This window comes from Lytechinus variegatus, chromosome 3, assembly GCF_018143015.1.
Source record: "Lytechinus variegatus isolate NC3 chromosome 3, Lvar_3.0, whole genome shotgun sequence".
In the NCBI taxonomy this organism is placed as follows: domain Eukaryota; kingdom Metazoa; phylum Echinodermata; class Echinoidea; order Temnopleuroida; family Toxopneustidae; genus Lytechinus; species Lytechinus variegatus.
In genome coordinates, this window is record NC_054742.1 from 58,394,853 (window position 1) to 58,414,467 (window position 19,615).

General features: G+C 36.2%; 1 protein-coding gene across 4 annotated transcripts in view; it reads right to left on the minus strand.

Annotated features, from left to right (window-relative positions):
* Positions 1 to 8,459: 8,459 nt before the first annotated feature.
* LOC121411486 (E3 ubiquitin-protein ligase MARCHF8-like) overlaps positions 8,460 to 19,615 on the minus strand; it is a 28,732-nt gene continuing 17,576 nt past the window's right edge. For 3 of the 4 annotated variants that reach the window (XM_041604251.1, XM_041604250.1, XM_041604252.1), the window contains exons 2-4: positions 14,033 to 14,228; positions 13,157 to 13,311; positions 8,460 to 9,686 (exon numbers count right to left, since the gene is read on the minus strand). In XM_041604251.1, coding sequence (XP_041460185.1) covers positions 9,147 to 9,686; positions 13,157 to 13,311; positions 14,033 to 14,228 — 891 coding nt within the window. In that variant the 3' untranslated portion in view covers positions 8,460 to 9,146. Of the gene's footprint in view, positions 9,687 to 13,156; positions 13,312 to 14,032; positions 14,229 to 14,378; positions 14,468 to 19,615 lie in introns of those variants that run through there. The other variant, XM_041604253.1, reaches the window with a different exon arrangement.

The following is a 19,615-nucleotide window of genomic DNA, read 5'->3' on the forward strand; positions in this document are numbered from 1 at the left end:
CAGTGAGCAGTGCTCGCTCAAGCATTAATATTTTTCCAACTTTTTGGTGTCATTTGAAAGTTGACTTCATTGGCTATCCATATATGAGAGTCTTTTTCCCCAAAGAGCTAGATTTTTTATTTGGCGGCCATTTCAAAAGTGTATAGTTTTTTTTGGGACGCGCTGTATATTGTTTAGTCAAGTTGGTCCTTATTGTCAAATCTGTAAAAAATGAAATAATGTATAATTTAAACAAGAAAAAAATAGTGAGGGGCATCATCAACTGTCTCATTTGCATGTCACTTAGCTGTGGATATCACTCTTTTGTAAAAAAAATGAGAGAAGCTTTAAAATGTAATAACTTTCTTATTTTAGATCTGATTTTAATGAAATCTACAGCGTTATGCAAGTTTGATTTTTTCGATTTATCCAAATCAACATTTTTCTGGGATGGACTTGACCTTTAACTGCAGGGAATCGATTGGTTGTAGATTTCCTGGAACCAGTCTCACAGCCGAAAACTTTGGAATAAATTTGTGGTTTACTGGTACATCCTGTCTTTTGTATCAGATCTCGTTATTTTGTATCACTTTCCCTACTTGATGACCTGCATCATGTGTTTGGGTTCGATTCAGCATGTCATAAGTTTTTTGTTCGGCATTTTGTCGTTATATTTCATGATATTCTTTGTTGTACTTTTCATATTTTTCTTCCAATTTGTGACACAAACTGTTACCCTTCTCTTTCCATACTTTTTGGTAACTAAAATCTTCAAGATAAGGCTCAAATTTGGTAGGTTATATCACCAATTGTTTATTAGGAATTGAGTTTTAAATAAAAACCTTGAATATTTTGTATATTAAATTTATCTTCATAATATGTCAGTCAACACTTTACTGCTTACAAACCTTTCACTATTGAATTTATAATAGATTTTTGATAGATTCTTGTTAGATTGTTCTATTTTGAGAAATAGAAATATCAGCAAATAAACTTTTATACTAAAAAAATTGTATGCAAAATGACAATTATTTAAAGTAATATGCGCATTCATGAATAGATTATATTGAAATTTCATAATAATTTAAAGTTTTAAAATCTAGAAAAATTGTAAAATCCAAATAAGTGAGTTAACAATCAGCAGTGATAAAGCTGTATAATTATTGGCAACATGCAGATTAAGATACATGTATTCATTTTCAAGTTCCTTTGCATTTAATATATTGTTGAGAAATGTTCCAAAGATTAATTTCGAATTATTTTACCAAATATGACAAGTGCTAATACTGTTTAATTTGCTTTCATTTTTTTTTCAATATGGCATTCAAAAATAAGTTAAAGTTGTTTTCAATGAGTCTGTGCATTAAACATAGATAATGAATGAATGAAAACAAACTATGTTGCTCTTTTATTAGCACCAATCGTGTATCACGTTACGATGATAAGAATTTGTTGTCAGTGAGATGGGGTAATTATTTGAATTGAATTGAATTTTCTATTTTAGATGAACAATTACAACATTGAACCATAATCCATTTTTAGTTGATTATGTTTTAAAGAAAAAAACACACTTTTTTAATCTCAATAGATTATGCCTCCATGTGTTGATGCCTTAGAACGAATGGATGTGATGAAAAAGGAAATCGTAATTATGCTAAATCAATGTACCTAATAGAAAGACATTTTTCAATACATAATGATATGTGTCTTACATTTCATAAAATTAAAATGCTGATTTGAGAGAGCTATGAGATTGACTCTGTGGTAACTATTAGTTTTATGTTGTTACCATTAAGGGATTCGAACTTTGAACCTCACGACTTAAGACTTGTCCACAAGACTACAGTTTCATGTTTTGATTTGTTTTCTTTTGTTGTTGTTTTTAGAACCACTAAGTCTTTTTGTATGTTGACTTTTAAGAATGTGTAATGTGACAGTAATATTTATGAAGTCCCTGTGTTCACTGCAGCTACACAACGTGTGGTCAGTTTGTACTTATATTGTATTATATATTGTTTTATGTGTAATTATATTGTATGAATAAAATATTCAATTGGGTATCATGATATATTGCCTGACTCCTCCTCTACATCGGTTATCGCCTGGATCACCACATACGCCATACTAGTCTCTCCCTAAATGTGAATTGTGTACTTTGGTTAAGTGTTGTTGGAGTGAAATGAAAAAGAGTGATTTTTTTAATTGAATTATTCTTTCTTTCTTTTTTTTTGTGGGGGGTAAATGAAAATTATAGCGATGATGATGATGATGATGATGATGATGATGATGATGAAGATGACGATAATGATGATTGAGGATAGTGGTAGTGATTATAGTTATAAGAATGGTTTTCAAATGGAAATTGTGACACAGTAATTCAATTAATGTAGGCCTATGACATGTTCCACGCTGTGACATATTTAGCCAAAAATATTGAGGGGGCACAACATGGTTTACGGGGCAAGATTTCTATAATGTCGTTTTCAATTCTTTAAAATGAAAAAGAAATTTAGTTTTGGATAGATTTTGACATAGTATTCAGTTGATAGTATATTCTACCTATTTTCAATTTCACTGTCTTGAACTTACTCGTTAATTCTAGTTTTTAAAGGAGAATGTGTCACTTGTGAACAACTCTCCCCATTACTTTAGTATATATTTCACTTGAATTGCCCCTTTTCTATCACATCTATCCATAGATCATGTGTTCATTCTACATGAGGGCATGTAATACATATTTTTTAAGAATACATCTTGGATAAAGAGTTTGTATCATCATCAGAAAAAGTAAAAAGAGACATTTTGAGGGTATTTTATAGTCCACCAAAGGGAAAGTTGTTCATCAGTGACATCACACATCCTTGTCGCATTGCCAATGGGAGGATCTCCATAGCATTAGTGATTGCAATATTCAAATGCTCATAACTTTCTCATTATTTGTCCGATATTTCTCAAACTTTCTTTATTCTTATTCTTTGATTTTTCTGTTTCTACACAAGCCTATTTGTTCCAAAGGTTTCATTCCCCTTTAATGGTCGTACGTGGACCCTCATTTTTTTTTTTGGGGGGGGGGTGAGTCCAGTGCCCAAGCCCCGCCCCCCCCCCCATCTGTAGTGCATGGTTCCGTGTGAATTCAACCTGAATTTTAATTCCTACAAATCCTATCGGTCCAAGTGGTTGTACCATACATGTTCTTGCTGTAGCATTTCTTTTTCACGTTTTATAATTTCTCGGGACAACCACTGAAATGTATTAAAAGTGCATTAGGGGTGCGGTGTATTTAACGAGGTGATTAAGTGGATTTAAGAAGTACACTTTTAAGGTCAATTTCCAACAGCATCGAATATTCATGATATTCGCGCGTATCAGAGCTCTATTTACTATAAGCACAGGACTGCGACATGCCCACATTTATGTTTCAGCTTTCAAGGACAGAGGAATATTTCAAAACTCTTTGGCAAATTCCTCATGAGTATTTATAGATATATATTCCTTAGTATTATGACAGCTATTTAAAGTAGGAAATACGAAAGTCACTTTACGGAATGTCATGTGCTGATATAGACAGCTCGTCCCCCTTTCTCTCTTCCTAAGATGTTTGCAAGAGGCGTACTTTTGCAACAAACTGTCAATTTTCAATTTCAGATATATGCAAATGATAAATTGATCTTTATGTGTAGCATATGAATTTATATCTCCTGGTGCAAGGAGCTGGTAAACATTTGTACAAGAAATAAGATTAAATTTGGGACGTACATGGACTTGCACTCGAATTTCTTGAACACTTCTCATGTCGTGCGGATGTGATGTCGCTCTATATACGCCTTACCAAACCATAGAGCGACAAGACAACCGAACCACCTGGGGAGGGTGCAGGGGCGCTGACACAGGGGGCGACCACCCCTACTATTTATTAAATAGTTGAGGGAAAACAAGTGGAGAAGCGGAAATAATGTAAGAAAAAAGGTGATTTAATGACCTTGCTATAATTATTGTTTATGACATTGTTATGATTGTATTTTTGCTTGGTTTATATTTTTTTCAAAATAACAAAAATGAAATGAAAGAAGAGTGTGAAGGTTAGAGGTATGAGTCGTATATCACCCCTGTTGATCTAGTGATATAATATATGTCGTCACATTAAGGGTAGTCATTTCCACCCTGCCCCCCTCCCCATATATGTTTAAATGAAAAAAAATCATGGCTCTGCCCCTGAGAATTCCCCGATGTATATTTCACCTTTTAACAGAAACCCTTAAATTAATCCTAAAGGTACTCAAATAAGCCTCCTTTCATGCCTTGAGGTGACCATATTGGGGGTGTTGCACGTCATCCCACCCCTATCGGATGGTAAAACTGGAAAAATGAATAAGATTTAACCAAAATGTATGTAGTTATAATGTTTTTATATTAGTTTAGCGTGAATATTGAATTGATTATACACTTTGGGTCATCGCCAAGTAACATTGCCAAGTCAGATATGTTTCACTTTTGGACGCATTTGCAAATCTTTCCCCGCAACTGTATTCAAGATTAGGAATCTAATTTGGGTGTGGTATGAATTTTCGTGGAAATGGTTAGTGATATAGGACTGCTAGTCCATTTTGATAATCTATCATAAAACCTGATTGTATATGTACACCTTATTCGGGTTCATGTTTTGTTTTACTCTATTGGCCTACCTCATCCTCAGACACATCAATATCCTTATTGATTCGTAATATAAATATTATTCGAGCTATATACGGAAAAAATATGAATGCCACATTTTAGTGGGTTATACAAAGCTTTTGTCACTTTTTTTGTTTCTTGTCGAGCAGCGGATTCTATCACTATTATACAAATAGCCAATCCGGGAAAGTGTTGATTAGTTTATCCACCCCCCCCCCCTTGAATATAATGCATGGTTTCGCCCCTGTTTGTTTTCTCTTCAGAATTAATCAAAGGCACAAAGAGTAAAAAAAAAATAGATCAAAATAATGATAATGTCTTTCTTTGAATGATTTCTGAGAAACACTGTTCAATACATTTTTCTTGTTATTTTTATTAGCAAAAGGTTACAAAAAATGCGATTTCCGCGATTTCCCAAATGCAGGGATCAGCTTTCTTTCATATTATGAGGAAAAATCGAAATATTTCAGGTACTGAAATACATAAAAAAAAATGAAATGAGAGATGTCATCGGGTCTCATGGACATACCGACCAGGATAAAGCATAACTGTTTTGTAAAATTAAGGGAAACTTTCAAATATCGCAAGAAAACCATTTTATACCAGATTTTGTTTCAGCGTTGTTTGATTTTTCTCTTTTCATTTAAAATCAAATGCGTATTGGTGGAACTTCCCCTTCAACGACACTGAGCTATGAAACATTTAAATGTGTCTTTTTGCATTGATAATTATTCCCCCCTACTCATTCCCTCCTACTCATTCCCTCTCCTTTAGGTATGCTGAATTAAGATTAAAGAAGGACGGATAACATTCCAGAAGGTGGTACACCTTTCGTTTCTTCTTGATGGTACGAGCGGTTCAAAACAGTAGAATCGACACTAATGTCACGAACAATCTTCTGACAATGCCTCAAAATAGATTGACACTCCCCACATACCCGGTTATAGAAAATAACATTGACTTCCGTAGGAGGGGGTAACTGGTGGAAGGGATTAAACACTTTAATTAGAGTACCTCTTCCGCGTTTTCCAACACATTTCAAAGTCAATATTGTAGGGTAAACTGTGGACAAAACTGATTTTTTTTTAATAGTTTTTTAATGTTAATCTTGCTCTCGGCATATTCTCAAGTATAGGCATCTTTTTAACTGGAGGGAGTAGAATCATTTTGTCATTCATTTCTTGTAAATGTACCAAAGAAGTTCTTTTTATAATACATTTAACCCAATAATATAGCGTAATCAATATTGCCTTACCGCGATGCTTTCGACCACTCTCAATATTATGCATTTGTTACATTCCACCCCCTTCTGTCTCCCATTCTGAATATTCAGACCCCCGTCCTTTAACTTAGGCCTACCCCCCCCCCCCCTCCATCCATCCATCGCACTCATCCATGTCATCAGGCCTCCGTATTTGAAATTACCTTTACATTATTTTGTACTCTCTAAATGCTTTAGCGGACCAATCCATTATTGGAATGAAAACCTCAATCAAGTATACATTCAAAGTTTATTCTTATTTTTCAGTCTATACTTTTGGATTGGGGATAGGTCCCCAAATACCATCATTTCATACAATTATTTCGAGCTAAATTTAAAAGTTTTCTTTCTTTAAAAGAATATAGACCGGCATGGCTTGTACCGCTCGCTGCACGAACACTCAGTGACACTCAAATCTTTAAGCAACGGTGTAACTCTAAACGCGTTCTTTTAAAGGAGTTTTACAGATATACATACAGGTATACCTCGGCTTTACCTGGAAAGGGTTGAGGAATGAAGGCTTAATCGATGACTTAATCATATGGCCGGAAACGTGTATTGTGTGAACGGAAACTCCACAAGCAACTAAGACTACCATTTGTGTATCTATGCCTTTGTTAGACTGATACTAAACCAGCTACATGGGGACGAAGTGAATATAAACATGTCTGTATTGTCTACTAACATTATAGATTTTAATCCATATACCCTATTTTGTACCCCTAGTTTCTATTCATATGTTTCATTCATCCGTTTTCATCTCATTTACGCAAAAAATCATGAACCGGGAACAGTCCACATCCATGACTTAAATGGGGTATTGAGTATACCAAGTCACGCGATGAATCTCGCCCACTGCGACAGTGTTCTAAAATATTGCTGGGCTTAAAATAACGGAATCAATACAACACGCCAAGTTCTTATTTGTTATTTTATTAATAAACTGTACTTCATTTTCATACATACAAAGATATATATATATCTACTTTTTGTAGATGATTTCTCACGAACCACATCCCAAATAGGCAAGTTGGCAGTCGCCCGAAAGAGTGCTACTCCACCGAGATAATCAGTAAAGTGATTTTGAACAATGATTTTGTTTTTGCACAATAATTTTCATTTGAACAAATTTTGATACTAAACGATGGAAGTGTCAAAGCAGTTCAATTAGAGTCCAAAATCGTGTTTTGTCTGAGCAGTAAAGTGTGACAATGTAATTGCATGATTCAAAATGGGAAAAGGAAACTTGTATCATCATTATCTCCATAATTTGGACACGGCCTACCATGGAATAATAATGCTATCTTTAGACGAAGTAACTTCGGGGAGGGAGTCATCGTCCAATTTCCGTGGTATTCTCATCATTTTGTTCTTTGCTTATATCCTGCTCTCTTTTTCTTCAGGGTTGACGACAGGGTGGAGGTACACCGGTTCGTGTATAAATTGCGGGGGGGGGGCTTAGCGGGGTTCTGACCGCCACCCCCCCCCCAAAAAAAAAAAAACCCGAACAATAAAAATAGGATAGGAAAAGGTGTGAAATGAGATATTATTTCTTGAACATGTATATAAAAAATCTATGAAATAGTGTTCATTTTGATAAGACCACAAATTATTGTTTTCTCGCTCGCCCCCTTTTAAAAAAAAACCTCCACATACGCCATGATGCCCCCCCCCCCCCTATTTATTCATTTTTTTGGGGGTGGGGGTTTATTGCGCCAATCGTGGAGTATCAACCTCTTTCAAAATAACACTTCTCTTAGTTCTTACTTTACAATACCAATTATAATAAATTATACATACTACCACAAGCAAACAATAAATACTTTTGAAAACATATACCATTGAACATATTAATAAAAACAAACATGATAATTCTAATGGGAATAAATGATATAGAAAGATACAAAATGTTTGTTCGTACCTGTAGTGCAAAAAGTAAGTCCCAAGTAGCTGATTAGGGATCATTAGGCCAAGGTTTATTATAGTCGTCGAACATAATTATGAGTATCGTGTATAAGGGTTATAATGTAGAAGGCATTACTCATCTCGTGAATTAACGTCCGTGTTTTCAACCTAATTGGTCTAATTATTTGGTAATCGAAAAGAACAGAAAACACTTTAATAGTTAAGAATTCACCTTTCAAAGGCCAATTTGTTCCCGAACAAACAAAAAGAGATCCGTCAGCACTTCATAGTGAACCATTATTGTCTCGTGAAAAGCAGGCTATAGGATATGTGTATTACGTTATTGCATTTCCTGCAACAAAATGAGCGTCAAACTACTCGGATTAAACTTCCTTAAGACCAAACTGTAATTATAACAATTTTATTTTTCATTTTCTACATTCATTAGAATTTAAATAATATATTCATCGCAGCATTTTATTTGAAACAATAAATTAACAGATACAAATTGACATGAAAATGTGAAAGGCTATAGATATCCAGGTAAGCATATGCCTCTGTTAAATCAAAGTTTAACATTACCACCAAAGATTGATAATAAAAAATCAAACGATTTATTTTGGTAACAAGCAGAAATAAGCTCGAAAGTTATTTTTTAAACATTGTTTGAATTCAACAAGACAAGAGAACAAGATGAATTGCACATTTTGTTGTAATCAAACACATAAAGAGAGTTATCTGGGACACATCAAACTTTGAGGACCTTCTCAGGCAATTAAGAACATGGGAATACTCCGGGCGTTCGAAAACACTTTTCTTGAGAACTCTGTCTCCGGGAGAAGTCCTGTTGGAACTTTATCAACAACCCACTGCCCTGGAATGAAATGTAAGATGACCGTCAAGATTCAATAAGAGCGATTTCCCTCTAGGAATTGGCAACCAAACCAATGTCCTTTGATGTGACTGATAAAACAGTTCCCAGATTGAACATCGGGCCGGGACGAGTTGATCTCTCCTTTCAAGCCATATTAGCCATTATCACTCATTTTCAATTCTTCATACATGGTGATTGCTTCCCTCAGCGTTCCTCATTTTTTCATCCAATGGCAGCGTATTTCTTATTCAATTATGGTGACATCTTCCTTGAGCGTTCCTTACTTTTCATTTAAGGACAACGTGTGTCTTTCCGTCTCTGATTCACGAGTAATCCAAAAAGGCCTCATAAGTTTCTTTTACATATACTAACAAGTCAAAATGTCTTCATTGACTCAATAAATAAACATGTCATATGTAAAAATCAGTTTTTATGCTGTTCTTTTATGATCTATCATCATACAAATAAGACGGCGGCGTTGCCTTTGTCATGCACGCTATTATCTTCTTCTAATCCATCCACCTGAACTATTTGGTTGACATACGCTCCTGTCCCGCTGATGTCGTCACTTGAGGTGCGCGTATCGCTGGCGCCCTCCGCGTAGCCGCTTGCTTCAAAGTTCTGTTGCTCGTACGTGTACGCCGACTGCGCATTGTCCACAACCGGGTCTATCTCGGATAGATTGACAACCGACGACACAACCGACGTATCCTGTGACGTATCCGCCGTCGATCTTCCATTGCGGTTGGCTGTCGCCCTCGGAGTCTTCCCCGTCTTCAAGCAGAAACAGATGAACCACGGTAGGAAGACGAGCATGCCTAGGAACCCGATGATGACGAGGCTGATGGAAACCCAGATCTCACTGGAACCGCGGACCTTCGGATCGTGTTTGACTTTGACTAGGTATTCGGCGAGGAGGTAGATTCCTACGGATAAGACACCTATCAGCAGAAGAAGGATTGTTATTGCTGAGGCTACTGTATTCTCTTCGGACGACTGTAAGCGAAAGGAGACAGAATAAAGAGAAAATAAAGAAGTGAAACTTTTAACACATCTATATGCATTTTAAATTTTAATTTAACGCTAGATAGCCAATTGAATTCGTCAAATTCAAACATGAATTCGACATTTTGCTCGCATTACCCCACATCTTGCCAAATTGTCAATTCATGCAAGGTCATTAATAAATTCGTATACATTTTTGGCTCAGATTTAGCACTGTCCATTTCAAAAGTACAAACGCCCTTAAATTGCGCTTTGATCTCGTACTCTCTATTGGATAGGAAATCGAAAATTTCTCCAAGGCGATATACGAAATCACAATTTCCGACCCTTTTTTTCGTTTGGGAAGGCAAAGAACTTTTCGGTCTTTCCCAAGATGATGCCATAATGGATCTAACCCTATTTCCGTCCGCACTGGATAGACGTTCTCGGCCATGTATGAGCTCTTAATCATCACTCAAAAACGTTACCCTTGAGGATTTCCAGCACTCAACATCGCACTAACTGCTTTCAATTTTAGAAGGTAACAATAAGGGAGAAAATGGATAAATTTAGCTTAAACCGAAACATTGTCATCATCTCGAAGTAATATGAATTGTCATGGAAAACTAGCCTGTCACGCGATGTTTCCGCTTGGTGTATGATATCCCGATCATCTTCAACAAGTCATCTTTCGCATCGTTGCATTGGTTAAATGACTAATCAATTATCAACCAACAATTTGCGGGATTCTTCTTTTTTCTAAAGACACGGACCAGCGGAAGAGGTCCAATTTGATCGGATTGACACGATGTATGGACGATTAACATTTCAAGATTTAAGATCTGAAGATCAATCTCATGGGGCTGTCACATCTGAACGTTTTAGCCTGCGTATAGGCTATGGCAAGCTGTTTTCTTAATCCTATGTTTTTTATACAAAAAAACCCTGCATTTTGTTTGAAAACACAAATGATTCTTCATACAAAGAATTAATCCGAATTCTCTTTTTTGCGTTATTAACAAATTTCAATTCTTGATATCAGTAAACGTGATAAGAAAGAAAGCAGCTGGTCACTAGTACAGTATACGCCCGGGAGTATACGTCGGTATACGCTGGCTATGCAGGTGTGACGACAGCCCCTTAACGAGAATGTATATGTTTTGTTAACTTTTTTTGTGACAAAGTATAACTACTGCGTGCGTGATCTGTATATTGATATCATAAAACGAATTACCGGAATCAACGATAAAGAATCTATACAAAAGTTAAAGTTTTGAGACATTTTCTTCAGTTGGCATGACTACTTTTAAGAGCTGTATTTTATTACAACTTCAAACCGATGGCAAACCATGAAATAAGTGACGCTTTCTTCTAACAAAGTGTTGTGAACATGATTTAAGTCGACAGCAATCAAGACAATGGAAAGAAAACATCAGGCATAAACACGAGACATCACATGTCATGTCCGATAGAAGGCAAATCCTATAGCGATCGAAAGTGATCATTATATCCTTGAAGAATAGCTGAAAAGTTTTGTTGCCAGTCAGGCTACTATATTGGTTCCGCGTTGAACTGCATGTTCTATTTACCTCACAAAATCACCAGTCTACGATATTTTCAAGTCCAGAAAAGTAAAACATTTTTTCGCGGGTCAAATATTTCGGATCTTCATATTTTCCAATGTTATAGCAAAACACAACACAACACGAATTGTAAGAAAAATAAAAATAAATAGTAATAATATTCGAAAGACTTAAGCTTGATCCCCAAACACCTATCAGCCTATAGACCCCGTAACCCATAGATCAATGTGAAATGGTAATGACCGATCAAGGCAATATTATTGCATGCGCGGTTTGTTCAAAAGACTGACTAGTAACCAATCATATTTTGTTTTTCCAAATTCCGATTATATTGCGAACATTGAGTTTTACGGGGACCCTTGTTGTAAATTTCTCCCTTGAATATTACCATCTTTCTCACCGTTTACCACTGATGCAAGTGTATTTAAAACGGATAACAAGCTTTTTAGACCATGATGCTAAAATTGGAAAATGACGCTGCTTGAATTAATGGTTGTCTCAAGAACAAAAGGGTGTGATCAACAGCTGTTGTGTCAAGGATAGCCAACGAACAGGCCCATTTTCCTTCCCTTTCTTTTATTTTTACCATTTTTCCCCTTTTCGGCATGACTAAGTTGAGACTCATTCCACAACGTCTGGCGCACCTCGACAAACTGAGGCAATTTTCACATTTCTTGTATATCTGATGATTAAGAAGTATTTAATGAAATCAAGTTGATTAGGTTAAGATGTTCATGAAACATTTCCTCTGCATGCGAAGGAACCGTTCTTTTATAAGAAATATCTTAACAAATTTCGTCAACACGCGCTAACGATCGACGGGCCTGTTGGGGTTTTGAGTGAAAATGGTCGGCGTTTCTTAAGTCAATTATAACGTAACCTTGGTTAAAGGGAGCCTGTCATATGAATTCATCTAAACGGAGCAGTCACACATAAGAAACGTAATATATCATTAGTTTCGGCAATGTGACTGATGCCTAAAATAAGGTTTGAAAACAACCGGTGTCATGCGACTATTTGATATTGTTTTCACGCTTTCTGCTGGTAAGTAACCGTTCCGGGGTAGACGCATGTCCTTTAATTACCAACCGCTTAATGTTCGTTACCATGACAACGATGGATAGTCACTTGCTCTAGTGGGGATATGGCGGCAATGATAGAACACTTTTTGACGTGCATGTGGCTGAGCATTACAAGAGCTTCTCCAAATTTAAGTCCACCTTTTGTTTTATCATCATGTGCCATAATAGTTTACGTAAATCATTTCAATTAAAATTGACAAGCTATCTCTCGACAGACCGATTGGTATAAATCCATGGTCATAACGTTGGGTGCAATTATCAACCTTAAATGAGGGTGTTTGTTGTGTGTTTTTTTATGACATCCTTGCACCCGTTTCACAAAACTTGTTTTTATAACAAATTTATAATAACAACGTAGAGCTACTGAAATCCATCACTTTGATTGGCTGATAGTAGTAATTGTCCATTTGTTATTCTAAGAAGTCTTAATGAACTGAGACCCAGCTAGGTTTGGACAAAACGGATGTCCGATTATTCCTTCCATGAACTTCAGCGCCTGGGCATGGAGTGTGTTTTCAAGAATAACAAGGGTCATGTGGTCTAGTGGTTAGAGCATTGGACTCACGACTGTGAGGTTGTGAGTTCGAATTCCCACTCAACCACTATCTCCACTTTAACCCCCAAAGTCCCGAGACTGATTCCTGACGTCTCTGTAAGGTCAACCACTATGACTGATTAACTTTAACGTGAAATGTTTCCTCTGTCATGTCTGTAATTAGCTACACCAGCTTGGCATTAATGCTGCGGAATTAAAGATGCGCTGCCAAGTTCCGATGGGGGGGGTTATACTTCAACACAAATAGAAACAGACACTTACTGTCATTTTGAATTTGACGTATTTCTTCTGGTATGACTTGTTGCAGATCTCGCATGTGGAGGCTCCTTTTAACCTTGTCCATTTCTGCAGACATTGTTTGTGGATATACTGAGCAGAGCCGGTGCAGCCGCACGGTGTTATGAGCTTCTTGTTACCTGCAGAAGGTCATCGTGAGATCATAACAGACATTATAATTTTAATCAATAAGGGATAAACTACATGAATTAGAGGTCTGTTTCATAAAGACATTGACGTTATTTTGCCATGTAACTACCATGGAAACTTTGATTTCGATTGGCTGCTGAGCCAAGTTACTATGGTCACAGCATGGACCTACTCATGTACTATACGTTCATAGCCATTATTTTTAAGTTTGTAACATTTTATGAAAAGACACACAGATCTGTTGTGATTGCACGCCGCCCTATAAGATCATTCCCTATGATCATTTTTATGGACGATAATCTCTTAACAATGTTTAAGATGAAGGAAAAATAATAGTCTAGAAAAATTCCTGTGATACAAAGACTGGAAAAGTTCTGGACATTAAGAGAAACAGAAAGAAGAGGAGCATGTCTTTGATGACGAAACTATACATTCCACTTACAGAAGATGTAATAACTTCTTATGGTAAAAAGTTATGATATATTTAAATGGCTATAAACAGATAGGTGGGTAAGCAAGCTTAAAACCGTATACCAGATGGTTGGTCATTCCGGGGCATCCCCCCCCCCTCCGACTTTTTTCTTATTGAATATTTGTAAACGCCTAATGCCCTCCGTTTCAGAATTATCCATTGGAATCAGTCAACCTATTTAAAAATCACGAAAACTTGACAATACAACATTACAAATTCAAAAACAAAATCATCCTAACCTGAAACATCTGTGACGTCATGGCATATTCTACATACGGGTCCGTCAAAGGAGTAGGCCGAGAAAGTGGGCGACTTTGGCTCGGGATCTGTCGTCTTGGCCCCGCCAATTGGCGAAGTTCCGCTCCCCGAGATTGAATACACAGGCAGGCGATTCGTGTTGTCGTGAAGACTGGTTGGCGGCATCATGCGGTTTGCCTGGCGATAAATAAAGACAGAAAATAGCTAACGATTCTTTAATAAGAAAAACAAAAGTTTGAGTATTATAATCCCGGGCCCGTCCTCTTTAAACGAAAATGTCGACCAGAATGAGCTTATACCAACACAGTCGGAACTGAAATACCATACCTGTCTCTCAATGTTATGACCACGTGATCACTACGTTATCTGAAGACGGAAAATACAGAGTAAAAAGTTTTCTTTGAATAGCTGTCAAAATGTGCCAATATCCTGGTCGGATATCACTTCAATCAAATAACAATGTCGGCTATTTGGTGCTTCCTGGCGATGTGTTCTGTTTAACACAAGGGAATTTACACATTTAATAGACAGAAAAATTGCGATTTCCTTTAAAAAACTTTATATGAGGAACTTCTGGAATAATTTTCTCACGCATGGTTTACCGACAACTTTTGTTCGGACCAAATATGTTTACAAAAGAACACAGACCCCTTGAAAGAAGTGTCCTGTGTTCTTTTCTCGGTAATGCAACAGTCACACCTACGACACCGACTCTGAACTGACCGATTGTGTGTCTTTGGAAATAAGGTACAATATTAATTGATCGATCTGGGGAGCGTTTCATGAAAGGACTTGTCGGACGTTTTATCCGACAAGTCCCATTTTCATGATTTTATCCGACAGTTACTATAGTAACAGTGCCTCTCAGTCAATCAGAATCAAGGAAAGATGTCAGATCTGACATCTTGTCACACAAAAATGTTGAAACGGTCCCTGGAGTCAAGGTCATTGGTGTGCCTGCAGTATAAAGACCCGCAGTTTAGGTGATGATTCCCATTGTTGTAGTATGCTACAGTTAGCATGGTTAGGTACGTTTGCGGGCCTCAGTGGCCCTCTGCACTGATTACCATTGATTTCGTCAAGTGTTGACTGTTGAATGCATACTTTCACACTTATTTAAGTTTAAAGCGATGAATCAAATCAGTTATTGAAAAATCATAATTTGTTTTATCAAACCGGTCCTCTGGGACATATTGAGTCTGAACAGCCCCTACTTCACAAGGTATGACGTATCCAGGTAACTTTAAAGATACAGGGACTTTCCCCATTTTATAGACCTACTCTTTGGACTTCATTGATTGTGTTTATTTTACTGCATGAACTGATTTCTCACACTGTATCTCCGTTGAGCAAGAAACTACGTTAGATAGTTCCTTATAAAGTTATAGATGAGCCGGTTCGGGAAATATCAGCTGTAAATTATTTTATAATAAATTTGCGTTAATATTTTATGGGGAGGCGCCAAGATGTTTTGATAGGGGGCAAATTCTTTACGTCCGAACTAGAATGTTAAATTTCTCTCAAAATGAATTATGTGGGTATACAGAGTTACACGTCCAAGACCTCTCATTTTTATATTTTTCTCCCTTCCGTATTCCTTTCCATCTTTTAAATTTTCTACTCTTTTTTATCACTTGAAAAAGGGGGCAGCTGCCTCCTCCACATTATGGCTCCGCCACAGCATAAGAAAACTCTATCTCAGCCATGAATTTCCCTAGTAGATTATTTTTTTTATTATTCACTCAATCAAACGGCGGAATACAACAATTAGGCCTTTAAAAAAAGAGATTGCAAAATCTGTTAAAAATGGCTTGTTCACCAACCGATGTCATATAGTTTTGTCATTTCATGATGTCTAATCAGGCCTACATGAAGAACACTGTCCGAACGGAATCGAGTTCAAGTCTGATTCTGCGACGAAAACATGAAGAAGAAGGTGCATTATGGTAAGAGATCTGGGAAATACAAAGTAAATTTGAGCTCTACAATTTCATATAATTGTTATTACACGTAAAACGAGGCACACATAATAACCATATAGACAGATCCCTATGGAATTCTCTTTATTCTCCTACTTCATCAGTGGCGCATGGCGTCTTCATTGCCACCTGACAATATCACGTGACAGGCGATTTATGAACCTGCACAAAGACGTGATGTGTATTATGCGTTAGACGCAGGATATTAATTTCATTCATTCATTCATAAACCCTTCAGCGGCAACTAATCTGATTGGCACGTGAAATTAAGTTGTCGACAAATAAAACGGTGAACGTCGTGTTCTTGGGCGATCACGTGTTGTTAATATTTTGATAGAGGGGTGCATTATTGAATCACGAATTGAATACGTACCACCTCCAAGGGGGTCGCATATAGGTAGAAAACTATGATTGTATTAAAAACATAAATGAATTATTAACATTTTGTAGGCATTATAACAATTGGGATCAAGACTGTTGATAATGCACTCTAAAAATTCGAATGTTAAATCAACATTTGAAAGGTTGGAGGAGTGACAACCTTTTCCAAATGTTACATCCAACCTTGTATAAAGCTGAATCAAACATTTTAAGTGTTGGGTAGAACCATTTAAAGTGGTAAATGCAACATCTCCAACCTTTCAAATGTTAAGTTAACATTAGTTGTTTTTAGAGTGTGTAGGTCTATAATGCAGTATTAATATATATTTTTTCGCGGTCAAGACGCTTTTATAAAATGTTGGCATGGATCCTAATAAAAAGATTGACTAAAATTATACCCACGTGACCAGTTATTTATTCAAATCGAAAAAATACCAATGACTGGTACTATTGACCGGTCATGGTTATAAGGGATGAAGATGGTTTATATCAAATAACGATGATACACATCACTACCTTTTAAAACATATTTCTGCAAATCATTTTGCTCGGGTATTAGCATAAGAAATTGTTTCAAAGGTAAACACACTTGTTACCTTAATTGAAACAATCTAAACACCCTCGGCATTTCCTCGTGCGTCATAGACCCGTTCCAAAGGTATCTCGTGCAATAATTCTTATTAACGCCCTTGACTAGTTCACTCAAATGTTACGTGCACGCGAACGGGGTGACCACCATCCACCTTACGCGTGCATCTTTGTGTCAATAAACCCAGGAATCTTAAATGCTTATAAGAATGCTGTATCTATGGTGTCAACTAGAGCTCACATGCATCCAACGTGTACTACTTGAGGGGCATGAAGTAGATCAATTTTATGAAATGAGGAAAGAAAGGGTAGAAAAGAATGCAACTATTCATCATGGGCTCCACGTGATATCTTTAATCATAATTTTGAAATAATTTTATATCGATCGCGAGTGTTAACATATTCTCGACTGAATAATTTTCCAAGAGAATATGAAGAACAAGAAGAAATTAATAAATCTAAGTTTCGGGAATTCACGAGTGAAATACCAAAATAATAGGCCATTCTTCTTTCCTTTTGACTGAAGATAATTACATCTTATTGAAAAGTAATAATGAAACTTCAGGAACAAAACGCCGAAAATTTAATTAAATTTGATCTGAAATAACAAAGGTGTTGAATTACAGCAAAATATAAAATTATAGTAAACCGTAGGCATATGCCGGCGTGCATGAATATGCAATAGATTGGCTGATGACATCATGCCCCCATTTCCCGATTTTCTTATTTTATTATATGAAATCATAATTATGTGTAAGCAGGAGTCGATTATATTTTACATTATTAGGAGCCGAAAATTGCATGAATAATGTTATATGAAATTTCACATTAATGAGGGCATCGCCGAAATAATGCACAAATTAAAATTTTATCAATTTGTTACTTCTCATCCATTTATGATGAAATTTGCAGTGTTCTATTTAGATCTGATTTACTTCGGTCTAGAGCTGAAATAGCAAGATGATTACAGGTAAACGTTACATCATGCATTACGCGGGGAAACGCAGGTTGTAATCTTTTTTGACATTTCCTCGAAACCCTTAACGTTAATGGCCATCAACAAAAAGGCCCATCATGTTCATATATTATGTGTGTTGGCTTATTTTCGACCGACACAAAGTCCCCTCCGACCGAGATCACAGCTTAATTAACGGTCGTAAAGTGGTTTTTTTAATCACACCTTAAACAGGTATATTATAAGATCACTATAAAATTTGTCCTGCATTTGCACTTTACGGATAAAACTTACAAAGTAAAACCATGTTCGTACAGGGTCCACTTACCGACTGGTAGTAGGGTCCATGGACAGGTTAACTTAAAAAAAATGACAATTAGGTTTTGTTTAAATCTTAAACAAAACTCTTGAGATTTAAATGATAAATAAAGAGGTTCCATTGACAAATCTGCAAAAGTATAGAGCTCCAAACAAACATTTTTTTACCCAACGAACATACTTGTTCCTAGGGACGCATCCAGGATTTTCCAGGGGGCCACATTTTCCCGATAAAAATTTGACAAGCAAAAAAAAAGTTTATACAGTTTATCATAGATAGATAAGATAGATAGATTGATTTTATTTTCCCACGATCAAAAGACCCTATAACAGTAAGTCAAGTAATTTGCATTGGAACCGTACCATGAATCAGCGGCAATGAATAATCTGGGCCCCGTCCTACAAAGAGTTACGATTGATCTGATCAACCACAACCATGGAAAGCCAGCAACGTCAACATCTACAACACATGTTTGCTCAAAATATTTTGTAGATATGAGGTGTAATCATACATTAATTATTTTCTTGAAAATTCACCATGCTCCTCTTTGTTCACAAAGGACATCATGCAAATTTCCATGAGAAAAAATATGACATTGTTGGATTTCCATAATAGTTGAGGTTGATCGAATCAGTCGTAACTCTTTGCAAGATGGGGCCCTGGTGATGAAGAATTAGTTTTGTATGTTATATTGTGGTTTTTTTTAGAAGCAATTGGTATTGGGAACGGCCACGTTTTCACCAGTTCATGAAGTATCTCTGTACTGTAGATCATGATCGGACCATCCCATGAACGTTGGTCAGACTATTTCAATTTGGATTTAAAAATACACTAAATTAGCAGGTTTTATTTCTCCAGATAATTAATGTACTATTGTCGTTTGAAGCGACAAACGCTTGAAGTATAATCTAACCTCATCGTTATGAATTGACTAATGAGTGCCAAATTTTATCCTCTATAATTATAAAATGGTGAATTTGGATCATTCTTGCAAAATAGAAGAAAAAAAAACATTTTCCTAGATAAATGACGAAGTATATTTATACTTCTGATACATTTATTTCTATTAACGTTCCATGAGAAAACAGGTTTAATTCCCACGATAATTATCTTATTATCTTGTCCGACGTTGATGTTCCGGTGCAGTCGGAAATCAATTGAAATTCTTGCTTAATCATTTATCATTGTGATAATGGGAAAATATCGTGTGTATGGTAAGGTTGGTTACACACTAGTTTTAATTGTATGCTTAAATCATGGTGTAAATAATTTCCGCAAAAAAGTAAATCACAATCATTCAGGATTCATGTTATCGATTTTTTTTTCTGCCATCCAACATCTG